This window comes from Oncorhynchus mykiss, chromosome 11 (assembly GCF_013265735.2).
Source record: "Oncorhynchus mykiss isolate Arlee chromosome 11, USDA_OmykA_1.1, whole genome shotgun sequence".
Lineage (NCBI taxonomy): Eukaryota > Metazoa > Chordata > Actinopteri > Salmoniformes > Salmonidae > Oncorhynchus > Oncorhynchus mykiss.
This window is the reverse complement of record NC_048575.1, coordinates 27142454-27158679: the sequence shown is the minus strand read 5'-3', so window position 1 is coordinate 27158679 and position 16226 is coordinate 27142454. Positions and strand designations below refer to the sequence as shown.

General features: G+C 50.2%; 1 protein-coding gene across 3 annotated transcripts in view; it reads left to right on the top strand.

Annotated features, from left to right (window-relative positions):
- LOC110536594 (MAGUK p55 subfamily member 7) overlaps positions 1 to 16226 on the top strand; it is a 292189-nt gene that overhangs the window by 193723 nt on the left and 82240 nt on the right. For 2 of the 3 annotated variants that reach the window (XM_036935251.1, XM_036935250.1), the window contains 2 exons: positions 5052 to 5248; positions 8718 to 8785. In XM_036935251.1, coding sequence (XP_036791146.1) covers positions 5052 to 5248; positions 8718 to 8785 — 265 coding nt within the window. The remainder of the gene's footprint in view (positions 1 to 5051; positions 5249 to 8717; positions 8786 to 16226) is intronic. The other variant, XM_036935252.1, reaches the window with a different exon arrangement.

Below are 16226 nucleotides of genomic sequence, written 5' to 3'. Positions count from 1 at the left end.
ATCAAGTCTCCGTATAAATGCACCTGCACTGTGATAGTCTCAGAGGTCCGTTAAAAGCGCAGAGAGCATCATGAAGAACAAGGAACACACCAGGCAGGTCCGAGATACTGTTGTGAAGAAGTTTAAAGCCGGATTTGGATACAAAAATATTTCCCAAGCTTTAAACATCCCAAGGAGCACTGTGCAAGCGATACTATTGAAATGGAAGGAGTATCAGACCACTGCAAATCTACCAAGACCTGGCCGTCCCTCTAAACTTTCAGCTCATACAAGGAGAAGACTGATCAGAGATGCAGCCAAGAGGCCCATGATCACTCTGGATGAACTGCAGAGATCTACAGCTGAGGTGGGAGACTCTGTCCATAGGACAACAATCAGTCGTATATTGCACAAATCTGGCCTTTATGGAAGAGTGGCAAGAAGAAAGCCATTTCTTAAAGATATCCATAAAAAGTGTTGTTTAAAGTTTGCCACAAGCCACCTGGGAGACACACCAAACATGTGGAAGAAGGTGCTCTGGTCAGATTAAACCAAAATTGAACTTTTTGGCAACAATGCAAAACGTTATGTTTGGCGTAAAAGCAACACAGCTGAACACACCATCCCCACTGTCAAACATGGTGGTGGCAGCATCATGGTTTGGGCCTGCTTTTCTTCAGCAGGGACAGGGAAGATGGTTAAAATTGATGGGAAGATGGATGGAGCCAAATACAGGACCATTCTGGAAGAAAACCTGATGGAGTCTGCAAAAGACCTGAGACTGGGACGGAGATTTGTCTTCCAACAAGACAATGATCCAAAACATAAAGCAAAATCTACAATGGAATGGTTCAAAAATAAACATATCCAGGTGTTAGAATGGCCAAGTCAAAGTCCAGACCTGAATCCAATCGAGAATCTGTGGAAAGAACTGAAAACTGCTGTTCACAAATGCTCTCCATCCAACCTCACTGAGCTCGAGCTGTTTTGCAAGGAGGAATGGGAAAAAATTTCAGTCTCTCGATGTGCAAAACTGATAGAGACATACCCCAAGCGACTTACAGCTGTAATCGCAGCAAAAGGTGGCGCTACAAAGTATTAACTTAAGGGGGCTGAATAATTTTGCACGCCCAATTTTTCAGTTTTTGATTTGTTAAAAAAGTTTGAAATATCCAATAAATGTCGTTCCACTTCATGATTGTGTCCCACTTGTTGTTGATTCTTCACAAAAAAATACAGTTTTATATCTTTATGTTTGAAGCCTGAAATGTGGCAAAAGGTCGCAAAGTTCAAGGGGGCCGAATACTTTCGCAAGGCACTGTACATGTAGTTAGTTCACTACTCCCCAACACTGTCAGCAAGCTACATGTAGTTAGTTCACTACTCCCCAACACTGTCAGCAAGCTACATGTAGTTAGTTCACTACTCCCCAACACTGTCAGCAAGCTACATGTAGTTAGTTCACTACTCCCCAACACTGTCAGCAAGCTACATGTAGTTAGTTCACTACTCCCCAACACTGTCAGCAAGCTACATGTAGTTAGTTCACTACTCCCCAACACTGTCAGCAAGCTACATGTAGTTAGTTCACTACTCCCCAACACTGTCAGCAAGCTACATGTAGTTAGTTCACTACTCCCCAACACTGTCAGCAAGCTACATGTAGTTAGTTCACTACTCCCCAACACTGTCAGCAAGCTACATGTAGTTAGTTCACTACTCCCCAACACTGTCAGCAAGCTACATGTAGTTAGTTCACTACTCCCCAACACTGTCAGCAAGCTACATGTAGTTAGTTCACTACTCCCCAACACTGTCAGCAAGCTACATGTAGTTAGTTCACTACTCCCCAACACTGTCAGCAAGCTACATGTAGTTAGTTCATTACTCCCCAACACTGTCAGCAAGCTACATGTAGTTAGTTCATTACTCCCCAACACTGTCAGCAAGCTACATGTAGTTAGTTCATTACTCCCCAACACTGTCAGCAAGCTACATGTAGTTAGTTCATTACTCCCCAACACTGTCAGCAAGCTACATGTAGTTAGTTCATTACTCCCCAACACTGTCAGCAAGCTACATGTAGTTAGTTCATTACTCCCCAACACTGTCAGCAAGCTACATGTAGTTAGTTCATTACTCCCCAACACTGTCAGCAAGCTACATGTAGTTAGTTCATTACTCCCCAACACTGTCAGCAAGCTACATGTAGTTAGTTCATTACTCCCCAACACTGTCAGCAAGCTACATGTAGTTAGTTCATTACTCCCCAACACTGTCAGCACTCCTACTCTTTATCAATATGGTTCCTGGAGTCGACACATTCCTCATCAACTCAATGGGAAATCTATGGTATATAGGCAGAGGAATGGCTAGGTTGATTGGGAGGGTTTGATAGGATCTTGTGGGTACTATTGTACAATCCATGTTTGATTCCAGTTCCTCCTGTATGAGTGTGTATCTGACAGGGTCGAGCTGCCCACAGTAACACTCATGTATGTGTTGGTGTGAGTGTGAATGTGAGATTTGTGTTTGTTTTGTAGGTTTATGTGTACTGTAAATGTAGTTGCTTGTAAGGTTAGGTGGCTGTTTTAACTGAAAATCCTCCCGTCTGGCTGTATCCTGTATTCTCCAACTCATAGTTGTGATGTATGGTCGTTCATAGACATTTATCAATTACAGAGGAGGCTTGGGGAAGTATGTCCCCTAGCTGAGCCTCAGGTCAAAAGACAAGCTGGAACACCATTTGTCAGAACACAGGGTGCATGTGGGTGGGTTGGAGGATGGCTGGGTTGTTCTCTCTGTCATAGTTTAATGGTTTTAATATGGTCATTTCAGATATCAATCTGAACCTGTGTATCGCTGCCAGAACTTCAGACTCCCCTCTGAGAAGAGCTAGTTTACTCTCTTTCCTTGGCTATAATAAATACATTGAAGTGCGGGCTAATTGGGTACACATGTGTAAAGCTGTAGAGAGAAAAAGAAAGATGGACCAGAGGAGAGGAGAGGGAGAGCGAAGCAGGAGCTTTCAGCAAGGATGTATTGGTTTATACTGCTGTTAGGCTGTAGAGCCAGAAAGTGTGTTTCCTCCTTGCTCAGACCCAAACAAAGTGTCCCCATCTGATACATAATTTCACCACATGGCAACGTAGCCCTCCTTAAATCACCCTGACACATACAGAGACGTTACCCCCCTGTCTCTGTCTGTCTGTCTGTCTCCTGTCTCTCTCTGTCTGTCGTCCGACTGTCTGTCTCCTGTCTGTCTGTCTGTCTCCTGTCTGTCTGTCTCCTGTCTCTGTCTGTCGTCTGTCTGTCTGTCTCCTGTCTGTCTCCTGTCTCTGTCTGTCTCCTGTCTCTGTCTGTCTCTGTCTGTCTCCTGTCTCTGTCTGTCTCTGTCTGTCCCCTGTCTCTGTCTGTCTCCTGTCTGTCTGTCTCCTGTCTCTGTCTGTCTGTCTCCTGTCTCTGTCTGTCTCCTGTCTCTGTCTGTCTCCTGTCTCTGTCTGTCTCCTGTCTCCTGCCTCTGTCTGTCTGTCTCCTGTCTCTTTCTGTCTGTCTCCTCTCTCTGTCTGTCTGTCTCCTGTCTCTGTCTGTCTCCTGTCTCTGTCTGTCTGTCTGTCTCCTGTCTCCTCCTGTCTGTCTGTCTCCTCTGTCTGTCTGTCTCCTGTCTCTGTCTGTCTCCTGTCTCTGTCTGTCTCCTGTCTCTGTCTGTCTCCTGTCTCTGTCTGTCTCCTGTCTCTGTCTGTTTCCTGTCTCTGTCTGTCTGTCTCCTGTCTCTGTCTGTCTTCTGTCTGTCTCCTGTCTCTGTCTGTCGTCTGTCTGTCGTCTGTCTGTCGTCTGTCTGTCATCTGTCTGTCGTCTGTCTGTCTCCTGTCTCTGTCTGTCTTCTGTCTGTCGTCTGTCTGTCGTCTGTCTGTCTCCTGTCTCTGTCTGTCTGTCTCCTGTCTCTGTCTGTCTGTCTGTCTCCTGTCTCTGTCTGTCTGTCTCCTGTCTCTGTCTGTCTGTCTCCTGTCTCTGTCTGTCTCCTGTCTCTGTCTGTCTCCTGTCTCTGTCTGTCTCTGTCTGTCTCCTGTCTCTGTCTGTCTCCTGTCTGTCTCCTGTCTCCTGTCTGTCTCCTGTCTCTGTCTGTCTGTGTCTGTCTGTCTCCTGTCTCTGTCTGTCTCCTGTCTCTGTCTGTCTCCTGTCTCTGTCTGTCTCCTGTCTGTCTCCTGTCTCTGTCTGTCGTCTGTCTGTCTGTCTCCTGTCTGTCTGTCTCCCTGTCTGTCTGTGTCTGTCTCCCTGTCTGTCTGTCTCCTGTCTGTCTGTCTGTATTCACCAGTGGCTAAGGACTGGTAATTTACTGTGACTGCTTTAGCGTCTTGGAGTGAGGATGTAGTGAGTTGTTTTCCCTATAAAGGGAAAGTTGTCCAAGTCTCGGCTCCTTTCTCTCTCCCAGGTCTTACTTCTGTTGATGACGCGCTGTGTCCCTCCGCTGACTGCCAAGATAAATTAGCCCATCTCTGCAAAATATGTTTCCCTCTTCAGTAGGGAAAGATTACCGAAGTTAATTTGGACCTGCGAATCAGCCCAGATCACAAAGCAGAACGAAGTAGGAGTCACATTTAGAGTCTGTGACTCAGGAGATGTTAAACTCTCGCCACGCTCAAAGACAGCTGACAGACTTTAGTATGTGGGGGTGTTCCTCCTCCATTCCCTACCGTGCACTACTTTTCACCAGAGCCCTATCGGTCCTGGTCAAACTAGTGCACTATGTCGGGAATATGGTGCCATTTGGGACATAGGCCATGTTGATGGAATAACCCAGAGAGACTAGAGCCAATGGCTTCAGGCAGGTAATAGACAAACTCCTGATTGTGTTGACCTTTCATGGCCAATCACATTAAGCAACAGTGAAGTGTGTCTGATCTGGTTCCGAAGCCGGGCAGGTTTAGATCTTCGTAGCGACGGCCTACCTTGATGTTGCCACGGTGACTAGTGGGGAGAGGAGACAAAAGGTAACATGAAGAAACCGCTGTCGTCCTTTTTATAACTTCTCTGTCTTTCTCTCTCAACCTCCTCCTCCCATCTCTCTCCAGATGTTTGTGAAGACACTGTTTGACTACGACCCAGCGGAGGACAAAGCCATCCCGTGTAAGGAGGCGGGCCTGGCCTTCAAGAGGGGAGATATCCTTCAGATCATGAGCCAGGATGATGTCAACTGGTGGCAGGCTAAACAAGATGGCCATGCCAACCCTCGCGCAGGCCTCATCCCCTCCAAACAGTTCCAGGAGAGGTGAGTGAGCTACCCATGGACCAAAAACCAACCCACACAACCTACCCCTGTCCTCCTCTCCCCCCTACCCCCTGTCCTCCTCTCCCCCCTACCCTCCCCTGTCCTCCTCTCCCCCCTGTCCTCCTGTCTCCCCTACCCCCTGTCCTCCTGTCTCCCCTACCCCCTATCCTCCTGTCTCCCCTACCCCCTGTCCTCCTGTCCCCCCTGTCTCCCCTACCCCCTGTCCTCCTCTCCCCCCTGTCCTCCTGTCCCCCCTACCCCCTGTCCTCCTGTCCCCCCTGTCCTCCTGTCCCCCCTACCCCCTGTCCTCCTGTCCCCCCTACCCCCTGTCCTCCTCTCCCCCCCTACCCCCTGTCCTCCTGTCCTCCTCTCCCCCTGTCCTCCTCTCCCCCCTACCTGTCTATGTACAGTGCCTTGCGAAAGTATTCGGCCCCCTTGAACTTTGCGACCTTTTGCCACATTTCAGGCTTCAAACATAAAGATAGAAAACTGTATTTTTTTGTGAAGAATCAACAACAAATGGGACACAATCATGAAGTGGAACGACATTTATTGGATATTTCAAAAAGAACTGAAAACTGCTGTTCACAAATGCTCTCCATCCAACCTCACTGAGCTCGAGCTGTTTTGCAAGGAGGAATGGGAAAAAATGTCAGTCTCTTGATGTGCAAAACTGATAGAGACATACCCCAAGCGACTTACAGCTGTAATCGCAGCAAAAGGTGGCGCTACAAAGTATTAACTTAAGGGGGCTGAATCATTTTGCACGCCCAATTTTTCAGTTTTTGATTTGTTAAAAAAGTTTGAAATATCCAATAAATGTCGTTCCACTTCCTGATTGTGTCCCACTTGTTGTTGATTCTTCACAAAAAAATACAGTTTTATATCTTTATGTTTGAAGCCTGAAATGTGGCAAAAGGTCGCAAAGTTCAAGGGGGCCGAATACTTTCGCAAGGCACTGTACCTGTCTGTCTGCCACCCCCATTACAATACCTGTCTATATACCTGTCTGTCTGCCACCCCCATTACAAGACCTGTCTATATACACTACCGTTCAAAAGTTTGGGGTCACTTAGAAATGTCCTTGTTTTGAAAGAAAAGCAATTTCTTAACACCAGACTCAACGTCAACAGTGAAGATGCTGACCTGCTAGGCAGAGTTCCTCTGTCCAGTGTCTGTGTTCTTTTTCCCATCTTAATCTTTACTTTTTATTGGCCAGTCTGAGATATGGCTTTTCTTTGCAACTCTTTTCTTTGCAAGGCCAGAATCCCGGAGTCGCCTCTTCACTGTTGATGTTGAGACTGGTGTTTTGCGGGTACTTTTTAATGAAGCTGCCAGTTGAGGACTTGTGAGGCATCTGTTTCTCAAACTAGACACTCCAATGTACTTGTCCTCTTGCTCAGTTGTGCACTTGGGCCTCCCACTCCTCTTTCTAATCTGGTTAGCGCCAGTTTGCGCTGTTCTGTGAAGGGAGTAGTACACAGCGTTGTACGAGATCTTCATGTTTCTTGGTAATTTCTCGCATGGAATAGCCTTAATTTCTCAGAAACAAGAATAGACAGACGAGTTTCAGAAGAAAGTACTTTGTTTCTGGCCATTTTGAGCCTGTAATCGAACCCACAAATGCTGATGCTCCAGATACTCAACTAGTCTGAAGAAGTCCAGTTTTATTGGTTCTTTAATCAGGACAACAGTTTTCAGCTGTGCTAACATAATTGCAAAAGGGTTTTATAATTATCAATTAGCCTTTTAAAATGATAAACTTGGATTAGCTAACACAACATGCCGTTGGAACACAGGAGTGATGGCTGCTGATAATGGGCCACTGTACACCTATGTAGATATTCCATTAAAAATCTGCTGTTTCCAGCGACAACAGTCATTTACAAAATTAACAATGTCTACAGTGTATTTCTGATCAATTTAATGTTATTATAATGGGCAAAGAATGTGATTTTCTTTAAAGAACAAGGACATTTCAAAGTGACCCCAAACTTTTGAACGGTAGTGTTACCTGTCTGTCTGCCACCCCCATTACAAGCCCTGTCCAGGCTTGGAGTGTTTCACTGCCATCACAATGAAAGGAATGACTATTTCTTTCTCTTTCCTTTTTTCCCCTCTCCTCCCTCCCTCCTTCTACCCGCCTCCCCTCTTACCTGGTGCTGCCAAAATACTTTGGATTTCCGTGCGCGTCTGGCCCAAAATGAGTCATGACAGAAAATGATAGCACTTTGGAAGGGGAGTGGATGGAAAATCACACATCAGTGGCAAGCACAGATGGCTGCTGATGTGCAACACTGGGCTGGAGGACTGGGCAGGAGGACTGGTCTGGAGGACTGGGGCAGTTTCTTGGCTCCGTCTGAACATCAACGAGTGCAGAGAAAAAAAATTGCCCCCCCCAAAAATCTAAATCCTTCACATTTATTCCTGCCACTCCTTTTCTCTATCTTTCTCCCTCTCGCTCCTCTTCTTTCATTTGTTTTAACCTAAAGAATGAACGTGATGGATATTTAAGGATGTTTCTAGGTATTATACCAGAAAGGGTTTATTAATCCTAGTGGGACTGTGAAAGCTGATGGTTTTATTGGGATTCTTCTCTCTCCTCTCTTCTCTCCTCGCTGACTCTCTCTCCTCTCCTCGCTGACTCTCTCTCCTCTCATCGCTGTCTCTCTCCTCTCTCCTCTCCTCGCTGTCTCTCTCCTCGCTTTCTCTCTCACCTCTCCTGTCTCTCTCTCCTCTCATCGCTGTCTCTCTCTCCTCTCATCGCTGTCTCTCTCTCCTCTCCTCTCTCCTCTCATCGTTGTCTCTCTCTCCTCTCATCGCTGTCTCTCTCCTCTCCTCTCTGTCTCTCTCTTCCTCGCTGTCTCTCTCCTCTCCTCGCTGTCTCTCTCTCCTCGCTGTCTCTCTCCTCGCTGTCTCTCTCCTCTCTTCTCTCTCATCGCTGTCTCTCTCTCTCTCCTCGCTGTCTCTCTCTCTCCTCGCTGTCTCTCTCCTCCCCTCCTCTCTCTCCTCGCTGTCTCTCTCTCCTCCCCTCCTCTCTCTCTGTCTCTCTCTCCTCCCCTCCTCTCTCCTCGCTGTCTTTCTCTCCTCTCCTCCTGTCTCTCTCCTCGCTGTTTCTGTCTCCTCTCCATCTGTCTCTCCTGACTCTCTCTCCTTGTTGTCTCTCTCTCCTTTCCTCTCCTCTCTCTCTCTCTCCTCTCGCTCTCCTCTCCTCTCTTTTCCTCCCTCTTTCGTCTTCTATCGTCTCTCTCCCTCCTTTCCTATCCTCTCTCTCCTCCCTCTTTCCTCTCCTACCCCCCTCTCTCTCTGTCTCTCCTCCAAATTTTGTCTCCTATCCTGTCTCTCTCTCCTCCTCCCGCTTTCCTCTCATATCCTCCCTCTCCTCCTCCCTCTTTCCTCTTCTATCTTCTTTCTTTCCTATCCTGTCTCTCTCTCCTCCCACTTTCCTCTCTTCCTCTTTTTTCTCCAGGAGGTTTGCTCTGCGTCGTCCTGCCGCCAGTGTTCTTCAGCCCCAGAAGATCTCCAACAGAAGATCATGTAAGAATGTATCACAGCCTCACACACTCACAGCCTCACACACTCACAGCCTCACACACTCACAGCCTCACACACTCACAGCCACACACTCACAGCCTCAGAGCCAGGCCTCCTGAAAGGAAGTCCATGGGGAAGGGTATCAGGAGACTACCAACCTCTAGGCTCATGTAAACCCTATCTGATTGATTAACCATCAGGCACAATTCCTACACTCTGAAACACTTGAAGGCTGCCGTACTGGTGCTCGTCTCGGCAAATGTCTGCCCCCCCCCCCCCCCCCTCCTGGTGTTGATGGGGTTGGATATGTGGAGCTGCCCTCTGGTTGGATATGTGGAGCTGCCCTCTGGTTGGATATGTGGGGCTGCCCTCTGGTTGGATATGTGGGGCTGCCCTCTGGTTGGATATGTGGAGCTGCCCTCTGGTTGGATATGTGGGGCTGCCCTCTGGTTGGATATGTGGAGCTGCCCTCTGGTTGGATATGTGGGGCTGCCCTCTGGTTGGATATGTGGGGCTGCCCTCTGGTTGGATATGTGGGGCTGCCCTCTGGTTGGATATGTGGGGCTGCCCTCTGGTTGGATATGTGGGGCTGCCCTCTGGTTGGATATGTGGGGCTGCCTACCTCTCCCTATCCACTATAAATGCTACTCTGCAAGGTTGAATAAATAATGAATGATAGGAAGTAGGCTGTATGTGAGGATGTGATAGGGCCTCAATCTCAGAGCTGTAGATGAACCTCCTGCTAGCCTACCACCACTCTGGTTTACATATATTGTTTTACTGTGTGTGAACAAGACTGCACCACACACACACACACACACACACACACACACTGAACTCACAACACAGACTGATAGTCAGAGAGGGCTGAGTTGGGAAACAAGTGGCTTGAGCAGACAAAGGGAGAGGGACAGACAGATTGAGAGAGCGGGACAGACAGATTGAGAGAGCGGGACAGACAGATTGAGAGAGCGGGACAGACAGATTGAGAGAGCGGGACAGACAGATTGAGAGAGCGGGACAGACAGATTGAGAGAGCGGGACAGACAGATTGAGAGAGCGGGACAGATTGAGAGAGCGGGACAGACAGATTGAGAGAGCGGGACAGACGGAGAGAGGGGGACAGACGGAGAGAGGGGGACAGACGGAGAGAGGGGGACAGACGGAGAGAGGGGGACAGACGGAGAGAGAGGGGGACAGACGGAGAGAGAGGGGGACAGACGGAGAGAGAGGGGGACAGACGGAGAGAGAGGGGGACAGACGGAGAGAGAGGGGGACAGACGGAGAGAGAGGGGGACAGACGGAGAGAGAGGGGGACAGACGGAGAGAGACAGACGGAGAGAGAGGGGGACAGACGGAGAGAGAGGGGGACAGACGGAGAGAGAGGGGGACAGACGGAGAGAGAGGGGGACAGACGGAGAGAGAGGGGGACAGACGGAGAGAGAGGGGGACAGACGGAGAGAGAGGGGGACAGACGGAGAGAGAGGGGGACAGACGGAGAGAGGGGGACAGACTGAGAGAGAGGGGGACAGACTGAGAGAGAGGGGGACAGACGGAGAGAGAGGGGGACAGATGGAGAGAGAGGGGGACAGACGGAGAGAGAGACGGGGGGATGGAGAGAGAAGGATGGATGGGGACGGAGAGAGAGATGGGGAGAGAGGAGGTGACGTAGAGAGAGACGGGGAGGGACGGGGACGGAAAGAGGGAGGGACAGAGACACCGAGAGAGGGACAGAGACACAGAGGGAGAGGGAGAGAGGGACAGAGACACCGAGAGAGAGAGGGACAGAGACACCGAGAGAGAGAGGGACAGAGACAGACACAGAGAGAGACAGAGGGACAGAGCGAGAGGGACAGAGACAGACAGAGAGAGAGGGACAGAGAGAGGGACAGAGACACAGAGAGAGAGGGGGACAGCGAGAGAGCGAGAGGGACAGAGACACCGATGGAGAGGGACAGAGACACCGATGGAGAGGGACAGAGACACCGATGGAGAGGGACAGAGACACCGATGGAGAGGGACAGAGACACCGATGGAGAGGGAGAGAGACACCGATGGAGAGGGACAGAGACACCGATGGAGAGGGACAGAGACACCGATGGAGAGGGACAGAGACACCGATGGAGAGGGACAGAGACACCGACGGAGAGGGACAGAGACACCGACGGAGAGGGACAGAGACACCGACGGAGAGGGACAGAGACACCGACGGAGAGGGACAGAGACACCGACGGAGAGGGACAGAGACACCGACGGAGAGGGACAGAGACACCGACGGAGAGGGACAGAGACACCGACGGAGAGGGACAGAGACACCGACGGAGAGGGACAGAGACACCGACGGAGAGGGACAGAGACACCGACGGAGAGGGACAGAGACACCGACGGAGAGGGAGAGAGACACCGACGGAGAGGGAGAGAGACACCGACGGAGAGGGAGAGAGACACCGACGGAGAGGGAGAGAGACACCGACGGAGAGGGAGAGAGACACCGACGGAGAGGGAGAGAGACACCGATGGAGAGGGACAGAGACACCGATGGAGAGGGACAGAGACACCGACGGAGAGGGACAGAGACACCGACGGAGAGGGACAGAGACACCGACGGAGAGGGACAGAGACACCGACGGAGAGGGACAGAGACACCGACGGAGAGGGACAGAGACACCGACGGAGAGGGACAGAGACACCGACGGAGAGGGACAGAGACACCGACGGAGAGGGACAGAGACACCGACGGAGAGGGACAGAGACACCGACGGAGAGGGACAGAGACACCGACGGAGAGGGACAGAGACACCGACGGAGAGGGAGAGAGACACCGACGGAGAGGGAGAGAGACACCGACGGAGAGGGAGAGAGACACCGACGGAGAGGGAGAGAGACACCGACGGAGAGGGAGAGAGACACCGACGGAGAGGGACAGAGACACCGACGGAGAGGGACAGAGACACCGATGGAGAGGGACAGAGACACCGATGGAGAGGGACAGAGACACCGATGGAGAGGGACAGAGACACCGATGGAGAGGGACAGAGACACCGATGGAGAGGGACAGAGACACCGATGGAGAGGGACAGAGACACCGATGGAGAGGGACAGAGACACCGATGGAGAGGGACAGAGACGCCGATGGAGAGGGAGAGAGACGCCGATGGAGAGGGACAGAGACGCCGATGGAGAGGGACAGAGACGCCGATGGAGAGGGACAGAGACGCCGATGGAGAGGGACAGAGACGCCGATGGAGAGGGACAGAGACGCCGATGGAGAGGGACAGAGACGCCGATGGAGAGGGACAGAGACGCCGATGGAGAGGGAGAGAGACGCCGATGGAGAGGGAGAGAGACGCCGATGGAGAGGGACAGAGACGCCGATGGAGAGGGACAGAGACACCGATGGAGAGGGACAGAGACACCGATGGAGAGGGACAGAGACACCGATGGAGAGGGACAGAGACACCGATGGAGAGGGACAGAGACACCGATGGAGAGGGACAGAGACACCGATGGAGAGGGACAGAGACACCGATGGAGAGGGACAGAGACACCGATGGAGAGGGAGAGAGACACCGATGGAGAGGGAGAGAGACACCGATGGAGAGGGAGAGAGACACCGATGGAGAGGGAGAGAGACACCGATGGAGAGGGACAGAGACACCGATGGAGAGGGACAGAGACACCGATGGAGAGGGACAGAGACACCGATGGAGAGGGACAGAGACACCGATGGAGAGGGACAGAGACACCGATGGAGGGGGACAGAGACACCGATGGAGAGGGACAGAGACACCGATGGAGAGGGACAGAGACACCGATGGAGAGGGACAGAGACACCGATGGAGAGGGACAGAGACACCGATGGAGAGGGAGAGAGACACCGATGGAGAGGGAGAGAGACACCGATGGAGAGGGAGAGAGACACCGATGGAGAGGGAGAGAGACACCGATGGAGAGGGACAGAGACACCGTTCTGGAGAGGGACAGAGACACCGATGGAGAGGGACAGAGACACCGATGGAGAGGGACAGAGACACCGATGGAGAGGGACAGAGACACCGATGGAGAGGGACAGAGACACCGATGGAGAGGGACAGAGACACCGATGGAGAGGGACAGACACCGATGGAGAGGGACAGAGACACCGATGGAGAGGGACAGAGACACCGATGGAGAGGGAGAGAGACACCGATGGAGAGGGAGAGAGACACCGATGGAGAGGGACAGAGACACCGATGGAGAGGGACAGAGACACCGATGGAGGGGGACAGAGGGACATACTGAGAGAGAGGGAAAGAGACACACAGAGAGAGAGGGAAAGAGACACACAGAGAGAGAGGGACAGAGACACACAGAGAGAGAGGGACAGAGACACACAGAGAGAGAGGGACAGAGACACACAGAGAGAGAGTGGGACAGAGACACACAGAGAGAGAGAGGGACAGAGACACACAGAGAGGGAGAGGGACAGAGACACACAGAGATAGAGAGGGACAGCCACACAGAGATAGAGAGGGACAGCCACACAGAGATAGAGAGGGACAGCCACACAGAGAGAGAGAGGGACAGCTACACAGAGAGAGAGAGGGACAGAGACACAGAGAGAGGGGGACAGAGGGACATACTGAGAGAGAGGGAAAGAGACACACAGAGAGAGAGGGAAAGAGACACACAGAGAGAGAGGGACAGAGACACACAGAGAGAGTGGGACAGAGACACACAGAGAGAGAGAGGGACAGAGACACACAGAGAGAGGGACAGAGACACACAGAGAGAGGGACAGAGACACACAGAGAGGGAGAGGGACAGAGACACACAGAGAGAGAGAGGGACAGCCACACAGAGAGAGAGAGAGGGACAGCCACACAGAGAGGGACAGCCACACACAGAGAGAGAGAGAGGGACAGAGACACAGAGGGAGAGGGACAGACACACAGAGAGAGAGAGAGAGGGACAGAGACACAGAGAGAGAGAGGGACAGAGAGGGACAGAGACACAGAGAGAGGGGGACAGAGGGACAGACTGAGAGAGAGGGAAAGTGACACAGAGAGAGGGGGACAGAGGGACAGACTGAGAGAGAGGGAAAGACACACAGAGAGGGACAAAGACACAGAGAGAGAGGGACAGAGACACACAGAGAGAGTGGGACAGACACAGAGAGAGGGACAGCTACACAGAGAGAGAGAGAGAGGGACAGAGACACAGAGAGAGAGAGGGACAGCGGCACCAAGAGCGGGACAGAGACACCGAGGGAGAGGGACAGAGACACACAGAGAGAGAGAGACACAGAGAGAGTGGGACAGAGACACAGAGAGAGAGAGGGACAGCTACACAGAGAGAGAGAGGGACAGCTACACAGAGAGAGAGAGGGACAGATACACAGAGAGAGAGGGACAGACTGAGAGAGAGGGACAGAGACACACAGAGAGAGGGACAGAGACACAGAGAGAGTGGGACAGACCGAGAGAGGGACAGCGACACCGAGAGCGAGAGAGAAAGGGACAGAGACACCGAGGGAGAGAAATTATAAGGTAATTAACACTTTAGATAGAAACCAACTGTCTCGACTCCCAAAGTGTTTATTTCCCTAATGCAGCCCCAGACATCCTAGCTTTTCAGAGTGTGTGTACACAGTTCCTCTTAGGCATGTCAGCATGCGTGCGTGTCTAAATGTTTGTGGTGTACTGTTTGTACACACTGCCTCTCAGCCGAGGAGGTGTGTATTCCTCTTCTCTTTTATTTGAGCTGTTCTTGCCATAATATGGACTTGGTCTTTTACCAAATAGGGCTATCTTCTGTATACCTTGTCACAACACAACTGATTGGCTCAAATGCATTAAGAAAGAAAGAAATTCCACAAATGTACTTTTAACAAGGCACACCTACTAATGCATTCCAGGTGATTACCTCATGAAGCTGGTTGAGAGAATGCCAAGATTGTGCAAAGCTGCCATCAAGGCAAAGGGAGGCAACTTTGAAGAATCAGTCCCAGAACAACAGCAACGGACCTTGTGAAGATGCTGGCGGAAACGGGTACAAAAGTATCTATATCCACAGTAAAACGAGTCCTATATCGACATAACCTGAAAGGCCGCTCAGCAAGGAAGAAGCCACTGCTCCAAAACATCCTTAAAAATGCCATACTACGGTTTGCAACTGCACATGGGGACAAAGATCGTACTTTGTGGAGAAATGTCCTCTGGTCTGATGAAACAAAAATGAACTGTTTGGCCATAATGACTATCGTTATGTTTGGAGGAAAAAGGGGGATGCTTCCAAGCTGAAGAACACCATCCCAACCGTGAAGCACGGGGGTGGCAGCATCATGTTGTGGGGGTGCTTTGCTGCAGGAGGGACTGGTGCACTTCACAAAATAGATGGCAACATGAGGGAGGAAAATGATGTGGATATATTGAAGCAACATCTCAAGACATCCGTCAGGAAGTTAAAGCTTGGTCACAAATGGGTCTTCCAAATGGACAATGACCCCAAGCATTCTTCCGAAGTTGTGGCAAAATGGACATCAAAGTCAAGGTATTGGAGTGGCCATCACAAAGCCCTGACCTCAATCCTATAGAAGATTTGTGGGCAGAACTGAAAAAGTGTGTATGACAAGAAGGCCTACAAACTTGACTCAGTCACACCAGCTCTGTCAGGAGGAACGGGCCAAAATTCACCCAACTTATTGTGGGAAGCTTTTGGAAGTGTACCCAAAACGTTTCACCAAAGTTAACCAATTTTAAGGCAATGCTACCAAATACTAATTGATTGTATGTAAACTTCTGACCCAGTGGGAATGTGATTAATGAAATAATAGCTGAAATATTCTCTCTACTATTATTTTAACATTTCACATCCTTAAAATTAAGAAATAAAATAAAGTGATCTTAACTGACCTAAAACGGGGAATTTTTACTAGGATTAAATGTCAGGAACTGTGAAAAACTGGTGTATCTAAAACTTCCGACTTCAATTGTATGTACTGAACAAGAATATTAATGCAACTTGCAACAATTTCTAAGATTTTACTGAGTTACAGTTCATATAAGATAATCAGTCTATTGAAATAAATTAATTAGGCCCTAAACTATGGATTTCCCATGACTGAGCAGGGGCGCAGTCATGGGTGGGCCCGGGAGTGCATAGGCCTACCTACTATTTTATTTTATTTAACCAGGAAGGGCTCATTGAGGGCTCATCTCTTTTTCAAGAGCGCCCTGGCCAAGATAGGCAGCACCAAGTCATTGCAAAAAAATGACAGACAGACAACATGAAAATCTACAAGTAATCTAGTAAAAACCATTGAATTCACAGGAGTATAAAACAGCAAATTAAAAACATTGACAGGTCAGGGAATCAGCCTCTAAAGCCTCAAGTTCTTCCAGTTTAAAAGTATTTTGTAAGGTGTTCCAAGACGACGGCGCAAAGTACATAAAAGCCCTTTTAC